General features: G+C 39.2%; 1 protein-coding gene across 2 annotated transcripts in view; it reads left to right on the top strand.

The window, feature by feature from the left end:
• Window positions 1–15,013, top strand: part of ELMO1 (engulfment and cell motility 1) — a 314,062-nt gene that overhangs the window by 132,632 nt on the left and 166,417 nt on the right. For both annotated transcript variants that reach the window (XM_009637203.2, XM_035892761.1), the window contains exon 14: window positions 14,744–14,848. In XM_009637203.2, the coding sequence (XP_009635498.1) occupies window positions 14,744–14,848 (105 nt within the window). The remainder of the gene's footprint in view (window positions 1–14,743; window positions 14,849–15,013) is intronic.

Raw genomic sequence — 15,013 nt, 5'->3', positions numbered from 1 at the left:
TGTGAAATAACTTGTTGCTGGAAAAATAATCTGTTTGAGAAGATTTCCTTTTGCTGAGCTATTCAAATATGTAGTGGTTGAGGCTGCTTTGCCTTGAGACAGAAGTGCCTGACCCTTGGTTTGGTTGCCATATTTCTATATGTAACAGTGGCCCACTCTAAGGTAAAATCCTTTGTCATTAATTAGCTAATAATTAAGTACCATGCAGCAGAGGAGAAACCATGGCTAATGGCACTCTACCAGAAAGGAGATTATTCTTCTTGCCTTTCATTGTAGTACATAGTTCATAGATCTGAGTGTCCTTTTGTTTACAAGAATTAAATTTGCAGATGCTATGACCAGAAAAAAAAAATTGTCTGCCCTTTGCCACTGAAATTCTCTTTAATATTGAACCAGTGGGGTAAGACAGGAATGTATACAGCATTTATTCTATCATTTTTACCCTTATGACCACTAGAGGTTGCTCTTCTCCATGGTTTGCAAGCTTCACTCTCCATTCTGTCATTCAGTTTTGAAGCTGAATTGTTTCAGCAGGTATTTTAGAAATAAGCTATTGCTGATTTATTCCTCAGGGTAAGTTTTGGAAGGTGAAGGTTAATCATACATCTGTATTTCTAGGTGTTATGAGAGAGTTGTAGTTGTATAGTGACCGTTACGTGCACTATTTGATCACCTTTTAATTAAAAAGATATAGCTAGAGATTCATGTGATTCTGTTTGCTTTCTTAAACACACATTTAGAAGTACTTGAGACAAAAGACAATTTGAGGACCAGTTCTATCATTCCTGTTTTCCGAGAGTAACGTTTACCTGTATAATCCTATTGTTGTGTATAGGAATATCACATGAACAAGATCTAATCACTGGGAATAACAGCCCAGAACCTCATGTAACATTGATCTTAAACCAATGAAAACATTTGAACTGGTGTAAATGTTTGGAATGCTCGTGTATTTCATTAATGTTGTCTGCATCAGAAGTGCAGCACCACCTTGTATGAGAAGAGCATTGAAGTTGAATGTTTTTAGGAAAAGGCAGAAATAAGTCTTTAAAGCCTTAATTAATTTCCTTCCCTCTTTGTCACATTTAAATACATGCATGTGCAATATTTCCTCTATCTGCCTCTGCTTTTCTCCTCCTTTACACTTTGCTCTGCATTTCTGTCATGATCTTTCTCTCTTGTTCAGCCCCATATATAATTATAGTCCTCCTTCCTATCTCCCTTGGTTTCTGCCCTACCACTGTTCTGCCCCCTCCTTCCTCTAAGCCTTCCCACTCCCAAACGCCTGACTTTCACCCTTTCCTCTCACTGTTGCTGTGTGCCCATCTACTGAACTTCTCTTTCCGCTCCACTCCTGGTTTGCTTTTTCTCTAAGCCTTGAAGCTGGGGCCAGGGAATGCTCAGGACAGGCAGCGTCTTCAGAAAAAACCTGCGTTCTCCAAAGAGACTTGTTAAATTCAGTTCATCCTGAGATTTTATTAATGTGGCCAAATGTAGCCTATGCTCCAGAGGAATTTCAAGACTGACACAAGAACAAATCTTTTACTAAACTAGAAGTTTTTCTTGCATAGTGTAAGTGGGCTGGAGTTTCTTGACAAAACAACTGTGTAAAAATTGATTTTAGTAAGAGCCATCCAGTGCTTAATAAAACATTCCTAAAAACAATCAAATAATTTGCTAAAACTTGCTAAGGCATTTGAACCTAAAGGAGATGCTAGGTATTCTGTCCTGATGCTTAAAAGAGTTGTAAAGTTTCAGAAGCAAAAGAAAGTCTAAAAATGGAAACTGTCAGACAACCTGAATTGCAGGTGGCACAACCCGTTTCACTTGTAGTTTAAACATTTTTCTCAAGTTTCTATTTGCTTTTGACGTTTGCTTCCCTAATGTTTCTGTGAACATTACTGCTTGACAGATCTCTGGCAGAGCAACCACCAGTAGAGGTACTGAAACCTGTATTAGAAAGGTGGCAAAATACGTGAAGTACAAGAAAAGAAAACAGAGTGGAAGAGAAAGGAAAGATAAACAAATTGATGATGATACTAAAGACGTAACTAAGGGGTTTACTAGTCTATACCAGCATTTGGAGGAGCCGCAATCAGTAAGCCCAGCTGTTAATTTTGCAGTTAAATTTCCTGAATCTATTTGGAGGTAATTCAGTCTGGAAAGGGATTTTTTATTTTATTTCCTACTTAAAAAAAAAAGTTTCCATTCTCCATGTCAACTTGTTGAAAAACAAAGGAGTGTTTTACTTTTATTAGCTTAATATTTTAGGTTATTTTACAGTATGCTGCTCCACATGGTAGTCTCACAGAATGTTTTCAAAGTTAGTACTTAGAACTTCTCTTTCCAGTAATTCTGAATGTCTGTCATGATTGTTTTTCTTTAATATTCACCTGAAGATAGAAGTCCTTGATTTACTGTATTTATATGGCTTCATATTGTTTGGAGCACAGCTGAACCTCATTTTAAAAGAAAGCTGTGAACTAATTTGTAATATTGCACAGCAGAGGGCACTAGTATGGTACCAGATGTAGGTTATTCACAGAAGTTGTTCAACAGCTCATTTGCATGAGTGCAGAATCATTTCAGCCTTAGAAATAGTAGAAGTAAGTATTCTGGGCTGTAAATTCCCATTTCTCAGATGAATGCCAGCAGATGTTTGATATTTAGGCTAAATGATACCTCCGGGGGCAATAAAAATTACTTAATTTGGCTTGCATGTTACAGTTTGTTATACAGTACACTGTAAGTAGAGTTTCTTTTCTGTCTGGCACTTACTGGTGAGATTTTTTTTCCCACTGAAATAAGTTTGTTCCTGTGTCTGAGTGTTTTTCAGCCTTTTGTAGGCTCCATGACAGGGGCGCTTTCTTGCAATGTGGATTTTTTTTTTAGGTGTGGGATGTTTTTTTAGAGGTGGGTTGGTTTTTTTTTTTCCTAACAGTCTCTGCAACTCTGTAAAAGATGAGATTTTGTAAATGCAGCTAAAGATCTAATGAGAAAAACTTATGTTTGATTTCCAGCTCAGTCCGTGTTTTGCAGCTGTGAGCAATAGCAGCAAAGCATCAACCTCTTTCCAGCATCAGCCTCTTTCCAAACCTGAGAGCAGAAATCTTTGAGGTGCCAAGCAAGCTTACTCTCATAGCCATCCTGTGCTTGGTGCTGTTAGGAGCCCATACGTATGTGACCTACTGCATTCGCTCCCATAAGCATTGTTTCATAGTTTTAAGTTACTGTTTGCCATGAGCGAAGCATTCCAGGGTTTCATGTCGTGCTGTGTATTTGGTGCTAGGTTGTGGAAACATGGGACTGTATTAGAAATAGGATTGCTGCACGTAGAACGAAGCACTGCGCACTGAGGTTCACAACTTCGCAGAATTCATGCTGAAACTCCCCTCTCCACACTGAGATCTAGATTTGCTGAGACGTTCAAGTCAATGTGTGGCTGTGGGGGAGACTACCTCTGGTGTAACTGAGAGGAGGAGGAGCCCCCAGGGCTAGTGTTTGATCTGAAGGTCTCTTCTGTTGTGCCCCTGAACCAACTTGAGCCATGCAAGGAAGCGTAGGTAGATGCCTGCTGAGCACAAAAAGGGGACAGCTTGGTTGCCCTTCCATGTTTGTGAGTGGGGCAGAGCTGCTGAGGATGGCTTGGGGGTGCAACCCTGCCAAGAGAGAGGGGTGATCTCCTTCTTGCCACAAGGGCAGATACTGTCAGGTGATTCCATAGTTTCTCAGCCATGCAGCATGGAATAAATGCTGAAGAATGACAAAAATGAGTGATGAGAAAAAAGGGGACAGCTTGGTTGCCCTTCCATGTTTGTGAGTGGGGCAGAGCTGCTGAGGATGGCTTGGGGGTGCAACCCTGCCAAGAGAGAGGGGTGATCTCCTTCTTGCCACAAGGGCAGATACTGTCAGGTGACTCCATAGTTTCTCAGCCATGCAGCATGGAATAGATGCTGAAGAATGACAAAAATGAGTGATGAGAACCATGAATTGATCAGTAAATCCAAACAAAGGTAATGCTGGGGTTTTTTCTTCATCATTAGACTGTTGTCTGCTGACCCTGGATGCTAACAGAGGGATGCAAGGGAATTACTGGAATTATTTCTCTTTGGAGGCATGAGGTTTTAAATGACTGGGAGAGAACCTGAGAAACTTTATTTTATGAAGAAACATTGGTCAATTGTAACCAGGAAAACCTGACCTTATGCCATGCACAGTAGATGACGTCTGTGTATTAGAGGAGCTGCTAGGTTTGTATAAATGTGGTGCTGTTGGTCTGAGCCAATAATTGCACAGAAAGAGGCACCTGGGTCAGATGCATTGTAACTGTGGCCAGCAAGTCCATATGGTAAAGCCACTGTCCTTGTTTACCATGCAGCTGCATGTGATTTACCGGGATTGTTTGTCAGGAGCTGTGGCTGTCTAACAATGTGCACATTGTTAAATCGAATAAACCAGCCTTTTACCATATACTGCTGAATTCCTTTTAGCTTTAGTCCTTCCAGCGAACAGATTTAAAAGAAAAAAATAAATAATAATAAAAAAAATCCCATTTTGATGGGCTACCAACCTTCTTTGACCTTTCAGTCATTTAAAAATGAAGTTAAAACTCATCAGAATGAAATGTCTGTGGGAATGAACCGACTCTGTATAATCTCAATCTTTTTATATTTATTTGATCATTTTGTGTTTATTATAAATATTAGTTGCAGGAACCATCCTTTACATCAGTTTCTTACTGACAGAATAAGTTCTTTTATTTTGCAGAGGGAGGATAAAAGGGGTTTTATATTTTTTATATCTTTCCAATATTTTTAATTGTGCCATTGTAAAATAAAAATCTTAAATTTGTGATTTTAAAAAAGTAGGCTTCTTTTGAAGAAAACTCACTAACAAATGTAAACGTGCTAATGTAGGTGCAATGGAGCATTGCATTTCTGGCACATGTTTTTATACAGTAGCTATGACTTTGCTGTATTGTTTTCTTGTTTGCTGCTTGTTTACTATGTGTATCCCAGTTATAAACTCGTGGGGGCAGGCAAGCTCTGTGGATTTGGATGTAGTAGGGCTGAGTAGTTTGTTTCAAGTGGACCAGAACAGCAGAGTTCTTTTACTGGTAATTGTTTTCTGACCCCTTCTCTTAGACATGAATCTTGGACATCTTTCTCTGGGTATTATGTACTGCACATGCCTCAGAATTTGCACACAAAAAAAGAAGATGAAGCAACAGGCCCCCCAAAACTGGTCAGACACAATAGCATCTCTTTTCTCTTGTAGCGTGGGCTTCATCTGTTCCACAAGGCTTGACTTGGACACCTGATTCCACACAAAACCTTGCTTGACATTGAAGTGATGATAGTTTTGTGAAACAGTGTAAATTCAATTTAATGTTAATTACTGCAAATATGTTTTTTTAAGCCTATGCAATTTTCCAATGTATGCGTGCATGCAAACGGATATCTATGTTTACTTATATGTACATATCGCTTTGTTCCCCCTCCTCATTCCTCATGGTTTTTTTTTGCCTGTTGTAAGATTTAGAGGATAGTAAATAGCATAGCACACAAAGTATTTAGATTTTCTTCAGTTACAGACATTCTCTTTGAATATGTGATTTCATTAACTTAGGCCTATGAATGAATTAAGTGGGAGAAAAGCGACTCATTTGTGAATAACTGCATTATTTCCCCAAATTAAAAACACCTTCATATCTGAAATCTGATTATTTTGATTATTTAATGTAGTCGGGTTGTTACACAGCCCCTCCATGAGCAGCAATGGTATGTATTCTTTTCAAAAATCCTTAATTTTCTTAAATCTTCTTACATTTTGGTGCTCCATCCTCTTTTTTTATGTCTCTCTGGAGGTAAAGCAGAGCAATGCCCAGACATGGTGTAACATATCTGTGTTTAGCAGAACAGAGCTCAAGTCACAAGACCTTCACATTCCTGTAGAGGGAGGCAAAGAAAACTGGAAGTCAAGTGAATTGAAACTCCCCAATGAATGGCTCCAGAGGGTTTTTGTCTTGGTGGTTTGGTTATCCTATAGGGTGTGCATAGGATACTCTTGACTTAAGACAGAAGTGTGGACTCACAGGCTTTAGGAGCGATTGGTCCTTTTTTCCACATTCACCTCTGACATCTACAAAGCTTGGCCGTTTGTACTCAAGCAGAGGGAAGATTTGACCGTAGAGATAGTCATTTTGTATGTGGGGACTTATGTCCAAAGGTAGCTAAGATATCATAGATGTTGACAGTTCCTTTACTGTAGATTAGTTTTCAGCTTCTCCTTTGTGGTTACTGGAAGCTTGACCTGGTCACAGGTAATAAAAGAAGTGGCAGCATGTGGACCACAGAGCTCCACAGAGGCAGCAGGCTTTTTTACCTAGGACTGTGAGTCCGTATGCCTAGCCGCAGATGACATTTCAGCTCAGTTCCCCAGTTTTAAATTTTGACAGCTGTTGTATCTGGCTGCCAGGCAAGCCAGTAGATTCACATGGCTGATTCATTTTGAAGTGGAGTTGTCTCAGACGCAGGGCTGACTTCTCTCTACTCTTTATTTGAACTAAACACAGCCTGGCCCTTTCCTTTTGCACATGACAGCCATTTTAGCTAGCTTGCTTGAAAAAGAAAAATGTGAAACCTTTCTACAGAAATATCTAAAATGAGAGCAAGATCTACCTCAGCTTACCTTCATGATACTTGGCACTGGGTTTACGTTCCTTGCAAAGCTCACTGTTCTCAAAGCAACGTGGCTTGTAAGGATGCAGGGACGTCCTCAGCGACTGCAGTCGTCGTTAGTAATGAAGTTCCAAGGGAAGTATAATTCACGGCACAAATGGAGTGCCAATCATCTCATTCTGTGGTTGTGCCATGCATACCATTGTATGTAAGCATCATATCCTTGGCCGGAGCTGAGAGTTGTTACAGTGGGAAGGATCCCATTTGGAGTTTCACCCAAGACTTCTCAGCGATGTTGTATGGGAGAGGCAACTGCAGCAATTGTGAGCTGCTTCCCATGTGGGTTCCCTGTAGGTACCCATCCTCGGGAAAATTCTAATGATTATTTTTACCCTGATTTTAGTCAATTGCTTATAATTTAATTTTTCTTTAAAAGAAAACACAGCTGTCAGGTGTTTCAATTAATGCACCTTAATTACAGAGGCAAATGTTATGTCAAAAATGTTAAGTTTAGGTAAAACTGCCTGAAGCGTAACTAAACCAATCAAAAAGATGCTCTACTGGTAGTCTTATGCTTAGAAGTCTCTGATTCAAGCAGCCCAAGATTTGGCAGAAATTGGTTTTGAACCTTTCACTTAATAAAAAGTTGTAGAGATTCTTTTTTTTCCCCTTGTTGTTAGGCTATGCAACTCGCATGTTTTGGCTGTACGCTAAAATATGTATGTATGTACACTTGTTAACTATTTTGTATAATTTCTTTAACTTTTATACAAAATGCCTGTTGAAGAGCTCTGAATTTCTCCTTGATAAGTAGTCTTTGAGCCATCAGTCAGGACAGTTTATGCTTGTACACCAATACACCAACAGTGCCAGCCATTAAGCTTAAATGATGAGTGGAAGTCACAGTGTGCCTTACTCAACAGACATTAAGCTTACCTGAACTCAAAAAAGGCTTTTCATGCCAAAATTGGACTTAGGAACACTAAGTCTAACTAATTTACAAATCTGATAGGATTCACAGAGATAAAATTACTCAGGTAGACTTTGATTCTGCCATGTCTGCCTTCCATCTAGTTGCAAACATTTAATCTGTGTTTATTTACAATATTCAAGTTTAGATGGATTAATTTTTTCACTTGCTGTTCCTGCTAGCACTTTTCACATTGTTTTCTCACATGACTGTCTTCTTGCTAGCTTGATAATTATCCTGCTGGGCAGGATGAGAATTTGTGCCTTAAATCCTGTCTATGTAGAAAAAGCAAACTACTTTAATGACACTAGTAAAATTAAACCGGTTGATCTTCTGACACATTCCAAGGTCATAAAAAGGCCTATATTTATAACACTATTTCTTTTTAGATTGGGGATACTCCGTGCCAGTTTATCCTGGTGTACTTCTTGACTGCTATAGTTCAAACAACACAAAAATTGCTTACTGGCCAGAACATGGGCAAGAGAATTCCATCATGATTTTGGAAGAGCTGGAGCTATCTGAAAAGCTGTAGCCCTTAGTTGCTCTCCAGCTACCCTGGCTGGAGGGATACCTGCCTCACAGCCTTTCAGTTGAGCCTCTAGAACGTCAGTTCCCTGTAGTGAAAGACTTCTGGATTAGCTTATGCCTTGTCCAACAGCGGTTTCATCTAAAGAGGACTGACTTAGCCCAAAAGTGCAGAACAGGAAATCTGACAGGGTCTGCTGACGCAGCTGTTAAATGAACTGGTCATCTCAAGTGTGGAGTATGGTTTTAATTTTTCAACCCAGTCTAGCTAGATCAGCGAGTGATGTTTCCCTGCTTATTCAGTTATCCTGTAAACTTAGTGGGTACTGGGAGATATCTGTTTGTAATTTCCCATGCTGAAAAAATGTAATTGAAGTGATCATGTCCCATTGATTCATTTTAAATATCCCTGAGAGAGCACATGACCTATTACTGCTTGATAACTTAATTTGCCCAGAAAACATTACTTCAATAATAGGTCGTCAACGATCTGCACAACTTTAAAGTCTGCCCTTGTTAACTAAAATAAAACCTGAAAGGTGGTTCATAGTTGTCATGCATTGGACAAGATGTGATCACTTGAAGTTATGGCACTCATTTTTAGATTCTTTAAGGCTTCAAACTATTGCCAGTCCATAGGGCTTAAGATCTTGGAATCCAAAGCATTACCTCCGTGTAACTGTAAAGCTGTAATATAGGTATGTATAAAATACAGAGAATTACATAAGAGCTTTATGTCTTGCTTTACAATGTGTAACTTCTTCATGGCTGAAAATACACAGTGCTTGGCTTTTGACATGCCCTGTTGACATTTTATCTGATGATTTTGGCTGATTTAGTTATGCCACCATAACATTCAAATTTCTGCAGTTCTGACCACCATAGTATCCATTCATGATTGGGTCAGATTTCTGGTGGTGACTTATTAAGAGCTCTGTGGTGCTTTAGATTAGGTTACCTAAGCAGCTCAATGACTCAAGGGAATATGGTAGTCAAATTATGATTTTTAAAATTTTTTTGTAGGGCAAATTATGTGCAGTTTGTGCTTATGATTTCTTCGATATTTTAAGGTCAGGTTGATATTGGTGAGTTCAAACTTGATTCAGAAGGGCTGTTGCTTAACCTGTTATGTAGATTGGAGTGAGTTTTATTATTGAAGGATAATGTTTGCAGTCTGCTAACATGTATTGCAAAGCTGTCATTAAAAAAAAAAAAAGTTAAGCAGGTAGAAATGGCCAAATATTTGCTGAAACATGAAGCTGGAAAAAGCTAGAAGTATGTTAGTTGAAGGGAAAACTACCATCGTTGTATGCAAACATAATTTGTAAGTCTTTATGAAAACTATATCCACTAGGAATATACCAGAGTTCTTTATATGTGGTGGGGTAGTGGGGATGTGATTTAAATGAATTGTACTGAAAGTATCTTAAACGATTTTTTGTGTATTCTCTCAAAGATATATCAGTTGCTGAGATTGGATACTTGTGACTTGAGGTAGGCAGTGTTGGGTTTTTTTTTTTTAATTTTTATTTTTTGAATTCAGGGATCTTCCAGATACGTTTTCTTTCTGTCATAGAGTACTGCTGTAACACTTTAAAAATTGTCTTTGGAAGAAAAAAAAAATGCACGTTTGCATATTTAAAGAGTTATCAAGGGAAAAACAGATCTGTTTGTTAGTACTTGCTTTCATTGAATATATAGAGGTTGAAAATTCCCAAGTCACTGTTATATCTCATTAAATTGGATGGTGGAAGTTGTGTACATCATCATCTCTTTGAATATAGTGCTGTTAAATAAAAAGACAAGATTACTTCCTCATTAAGAATTTTAGCTGACTATCTTTTCACAAATAGGTTGTTTTTTTTTTTAATGGAGCATTTTTTCATATTTGTAATTCTTGTGTAAATGAACAGATGGGAGCATTATGTATGTAAAATTTCAGGATTATTTAGGAACGGGGTATACGGTGAGGTTGTGTCCTCGTTGTTGCTTCCAACATAAGTTTATCAATTCCTAATTCACTGCGAATATCACTTAAAAAGTTCCCACCCTCCTGGTCCTGAGTTCTTATGAAGAAACATCCCTGTATGTACTACTGTGATTTCCTCATTTGACCCGGGGAGGGTTTTTGCGTAGGTGCTGTAGAGCCAGGTGATTGCCTTCCTTCTCAGCCCACAGAACAGCAGTTTAGATTTAGAGAAATAAGAAAATGAGTAAGTGCAAGTAATTGAAGATGGGAGAAAGTGATTACTGTCCTTTGCACTATCTTCATAGACAGATTGTTCCTTTTTCTGTAGAAAAAAATATGACCAGTTTTGAGAGGGTACATTTTAGATCGACACCATTTAATTTGGACTCTTTGTTTTAAGATGTTCTGAAGTTCTTTTATCATCACTTCTTTTACAATCCTTATTCCTCCCTGGGATCATAGAATCATAGAATGTTTTGGGTTGGAAGGGACCCCTAGAGGTCATCTAGTCCAACCCCCCTGCAGTGAGCAGGGACACCGCTAACCAGATCAGGTTGCTCAGAGCCCTGTCCAACCTGGCCTTGAATGTTTCCAGGGATGGGGCCTCCACCACCTCTCTCGGCAACCTGTTCCAGTGTTTCACCACCCTCACTGTAAAGAATTTCTTCCTTATAATCAGTCTAAACATACCCTGCTTCTGTTTAAAACCATTACCCCTTGTCTTGTCACAGCTGGCCCTATTAAAAAGATTCTCCCCATCTTTCCTGTAGGCCCCCTTTAAGTACATCTTCTGTCATGTTTTCGTCATAACTACAGAAGGAGGTGTAAAGAATAGCATTTCACCTGAGCTGCTTTGCGACTGGGGGAAAAAAAAGTTTGCTCTTCTGTGTAGAACAGCTATTACCAGGTCTAGCACCTACTGCAAGCAGCTTTCAGGACAAACTAACATGACTGGGCATGTGATTTACATACTTGAACACAGCACTGGTGTAAAATCTGTGATAGGCTGTCAATATCTGTCAAGGTAGGAATAAAAAGGTTGTACCTAAATAGGCTGGGAATGCAGGGAGATAAATGGTTTCTGTGCTTCTGCATATTCCATGGAAGATACTGTTGTTAGGAATAATACAAGGAATGAGTGGTGCTTATTCCATTGGCGGTTATCTGCAGGCAGTACACTGTTACTGTGATTAGGCATCTCAGTGTGAGGACACGTTCTGTACATCCCTCAGAGGTTGCCTTGGAAGCCTGGAGTAAGACAGTGGAGCCATTCGGGACAAGAGTAAGGGAAGAAAGCTTTACGCAGGTAGGACTGCGTGAGAATGCGAGGTGGTCTGAATATAATTACTGCACTGGAATTTATCCAGAATAGCTGTAATCTTGTGAAATGTGCCACGTGGTTTGGTTTTGGGTTGGGTTTTGGGGGGTTTTTCTTTGTTCTTAATGGCATAAGCAGACATGATCTTTCGTTTACATCTTATCCAAAAGAATGAATTTTCATTTACACAGTACCCTACTAAGCGGGCTAACAAATTCTTGATGCTTTTGCTATATTAACATGTGCGGTATAAAAGTGCAAGCTGTTAAATACCGCTCAGACACTGAAGCTGAAAGATGCATAGATAATATTCAGTCTAATGGGGAATAAAATTATCTGAAAAAATGGAGGTAACAAATCTGTTCCATTTGTAGTTCTTACTCATGGCTTTTTATAAAGAGAAAAATGCAATAGACTTTGTACTAAACAGGTGCAGCTAATATGCCTGAAGCGTTGTGTTCCATATATTTAATAAATTATGTTGTAGGTGGGGGTGTTTGCAGACTTCTGAATTATTCACTACAGCATTTTAGATAATTTAGCTTTGTGTCTCATTTCTGAACCCACTCTCAATAAGTTAATATTTCAACCACAAACATTCAACATGTTAAGAAAAGGATGATTTTAGGGGGAGGGAGGAAGAAGGAAAGGAACAAAGCAGCTGGCATTCCTTTTGAATTTGAAGAATAATTGAAGATAATGCATTGTCTCACACATGCCAGAACTGTCTTGTGGATCCTCAGCTATTATCAGCTGGCGTACCTCCAGTTATTTGACTTAACAGAGCTGAAGAGCAAGCCCTAGTTATCCTGGGATCCAAAGTGACAGAAACTTCTGAAACAAACAACTGAAAATAGCTGAGTTTATAGGCTTGACTCGGAAAAAGTAAGAAGTGATGGAGAGATGGCGCTTCTGATGGAACATAGAACTAGTAGTGATCGTAAGAGGCAAAATGAGTCATCCTTACTAAATGTGGTGAGATTTCTCATGTCCACACTGGGTTTTTGTCAACTTTTCTGTATCCTTTGAGATGTAGAATGGGACGAAGGAAAGAACTATTCAAGTAAAACTAGGTCAGCCTTTTTATTTCATATCCTGCTTTTATTTTAACACTGTAAATACCAGTGAAATGAGTGCTAATATTAATACCTGGAGAAAGGTAGCTAGATCTTGAAACTCTCTGCTTGCAGATGTTATCCAAGTATACTCTGCCTGTGCTGTAGCTTGGGGATAGGGAGAATACGTGCAGCCCTGTGCTTGCAAAAGGCACTGTCAAACCAGTGCTGTGTGGTTCCCTGTTGACAGCCTCCCAACAGCCTTCCCAAGGAAATGTGCTGATGGTGAGGCTAAGGGTCAAGTGGTGTTCCCCAGGAATTGTACTTTGCACCCAAAATGAAGGTGGTTTCAAACGCATAGAAGGTCCTGTTAAGGTGTTCATGCTGTGTTTGGGGAAAGAGGGGCATTTTTGTGCCTGCCAGACCCAGCCTCTCAAAACATGCAGTTTCTGGAATGCTTGAAATGGCAGGGAGGGAAGGTTTCTCCTTGGAGAAGCTGAAATCTGTTGGGCTTATGATCTGTGTAAAACAGTCTTGTACTGATTTTAAATGTTCTGACTGATAAATGTATCGTATATGGAAAATGGAAGGTTGAGTTGGGGAAATAGCCACAAAGGACTTCTGTTCATCATTCAGATGAAGAGAGGAAAGTTTAAGAAGCAAACAAACAACCCACCAAACCCAAAAAGGTTAAAAAAAATGAGGTTTTGGAAAACACAATTCACTAAGCCTTTGTTTTCCCATTCTAGACTACTGAAATACCTACTGCATATAAAATCTAGGATTTCAGACTTCCTCTTGATTCCCTATTGCAAAATGATGAGCCTATGACTGTATTGCTTGTACACCAGTTCTCCTAAGCTGGAGGGGTAAAATGAACAAAGTGTACATGCCATCTTCAGCCCAAAATCTTTGTCTGCTTTTAAAGTGGCAGCAGCCATCTTAATGTATAATTTTCGCTTTCTAGTATTTCTAATCTTTCATGTGACTATGAATTATTGACTGGCTAAAACCAACCTCTCATACATCTAAACCTAAGACAGGCAAGAGAGTGGAATCTCGTATTTCTACAACTTTATGGCCTGGCAGAATCAAGAGGAGGAAAAGTAGTAATAACCATGCTTTTGTCAGCGAGATGGGTGGATCAGACCCTGAGCACACGGCAGAAACAGACTGACGGAAGAAGAAATCTGTGCTGATCTTTGCCAGTTAGTTTTCTGCTAGTAAATGCAGTTTTAAAGTCTGTCAGCTGGGTCTTGCAGAATAGAAATGCCATTGCAAAGCAACTAGGGAAATCTTCCTGTGTCAGAGATGTTGGAGACGTTACAGAGGTGACACTGATAAAAGAGCGTAGCAGACAATAGGAATTTTTCAACAGAGACATACTCTTGGGTCTTTGTTTTTCTGAGCAGCTTCTGTGGTGTTTTCAAACCTGTCCATAGCCAGGCAAATGTTCATCTCTAAACCATGAGCTACATGAAGCTTATTCAAATGTACATTTCATTCCATCCAATCAGAAGATGGACTAATGAATATTTTGAGCAAATGTAGTTTTTCATGCAGTGTGTGAAACTGAACTTCTGAAATTTGTAGGAGCTTGTGGAAGCTAACAAGCTTTGGTTATATTTGGTATGTTCATTCATTAATTCTGTAGTTGAAATTCATAGATTCAGAATATAACAAAAAGTTTACCTGAATTTCGCAAGGTGAATCCATTTAATTTCATACACTTTTGTCTGACACCCTTTGTGTTCAGGAGTCCACAAGATCCAATAGACTTAATATAGCTTTTGAATCCAGTAGTTTTTTCTCTTTTCGTGGTTTATTTGAAAATGTTCCATAGCAGTTGTATAAGTGGTTTTGTGGCTGTTTGCATAAATATCTGCATTTTCACATAAATAGTACTCTTAGACTCCCCGGTGGTACTACAGACTATCTGCCATAAAAGACTTGAAGATCTGTGCTTCTAAAGCCCTCAACCTTTGGGAAACTCCATTCTGTAGCTACAGAAGTGAATGACTGATGTGCCAACCTTGTAGTGTTTGCATTTGGCTGTAAAGTTCTTTGAGGCATGGATGATTTCCTTGTTAAGAGTTTTCTGCTCAGCGAAAAGAGCTCTATTGCTGGACTTTGTGGCACAGCATGCTAACATGGTGCGCATCACTGGGGAGCTGGTAGCTTTTGTAAAGATGCTAACTGAATGATCTTGTTATCTTTTTACAGAATCATGTAAACCCAGCAATGGATTTTACGCAGACCCCTCCAGGAATGCTAGCCCTCGACAACATGCTGTACTTTGCGAAACATCACCAAGATGCTTATATACGGGTAAGGCTTCTTCTCGTCTTTGAGATCTTTGCAGTTGCCTAGTCACACTGATTATGTCCTGTTTACAGTTGACTTTGAAGAGGAGGTTCAGAATCCTCGTATCATTAACAACAAACTCCAGGAAGGCAAACCACCTAAAACAAAGACATGGCATAAGTCTGTAAA

Source organism: Egretta garzetta, unplaced genomic scaffold, assembly GCF_000687185.1.
Source record: "Egretta garzetta isolate BGI_Z169 unplaced genomic scaffold, ASM68718v1 scaffold514, whole genome shotgun sequence".
Taxonomy (NCBI): domain Eukaryota; kingdom Metazoa; phylum Chordata; class Aves; order Pelecaniformes; family Ardeidae; genus Egretta; species Egretta garzetta.
Note: the sequence above shows the minus strand (reverse complement) of the source record. Positions and strands in the feature narration are given on the sequence as shown.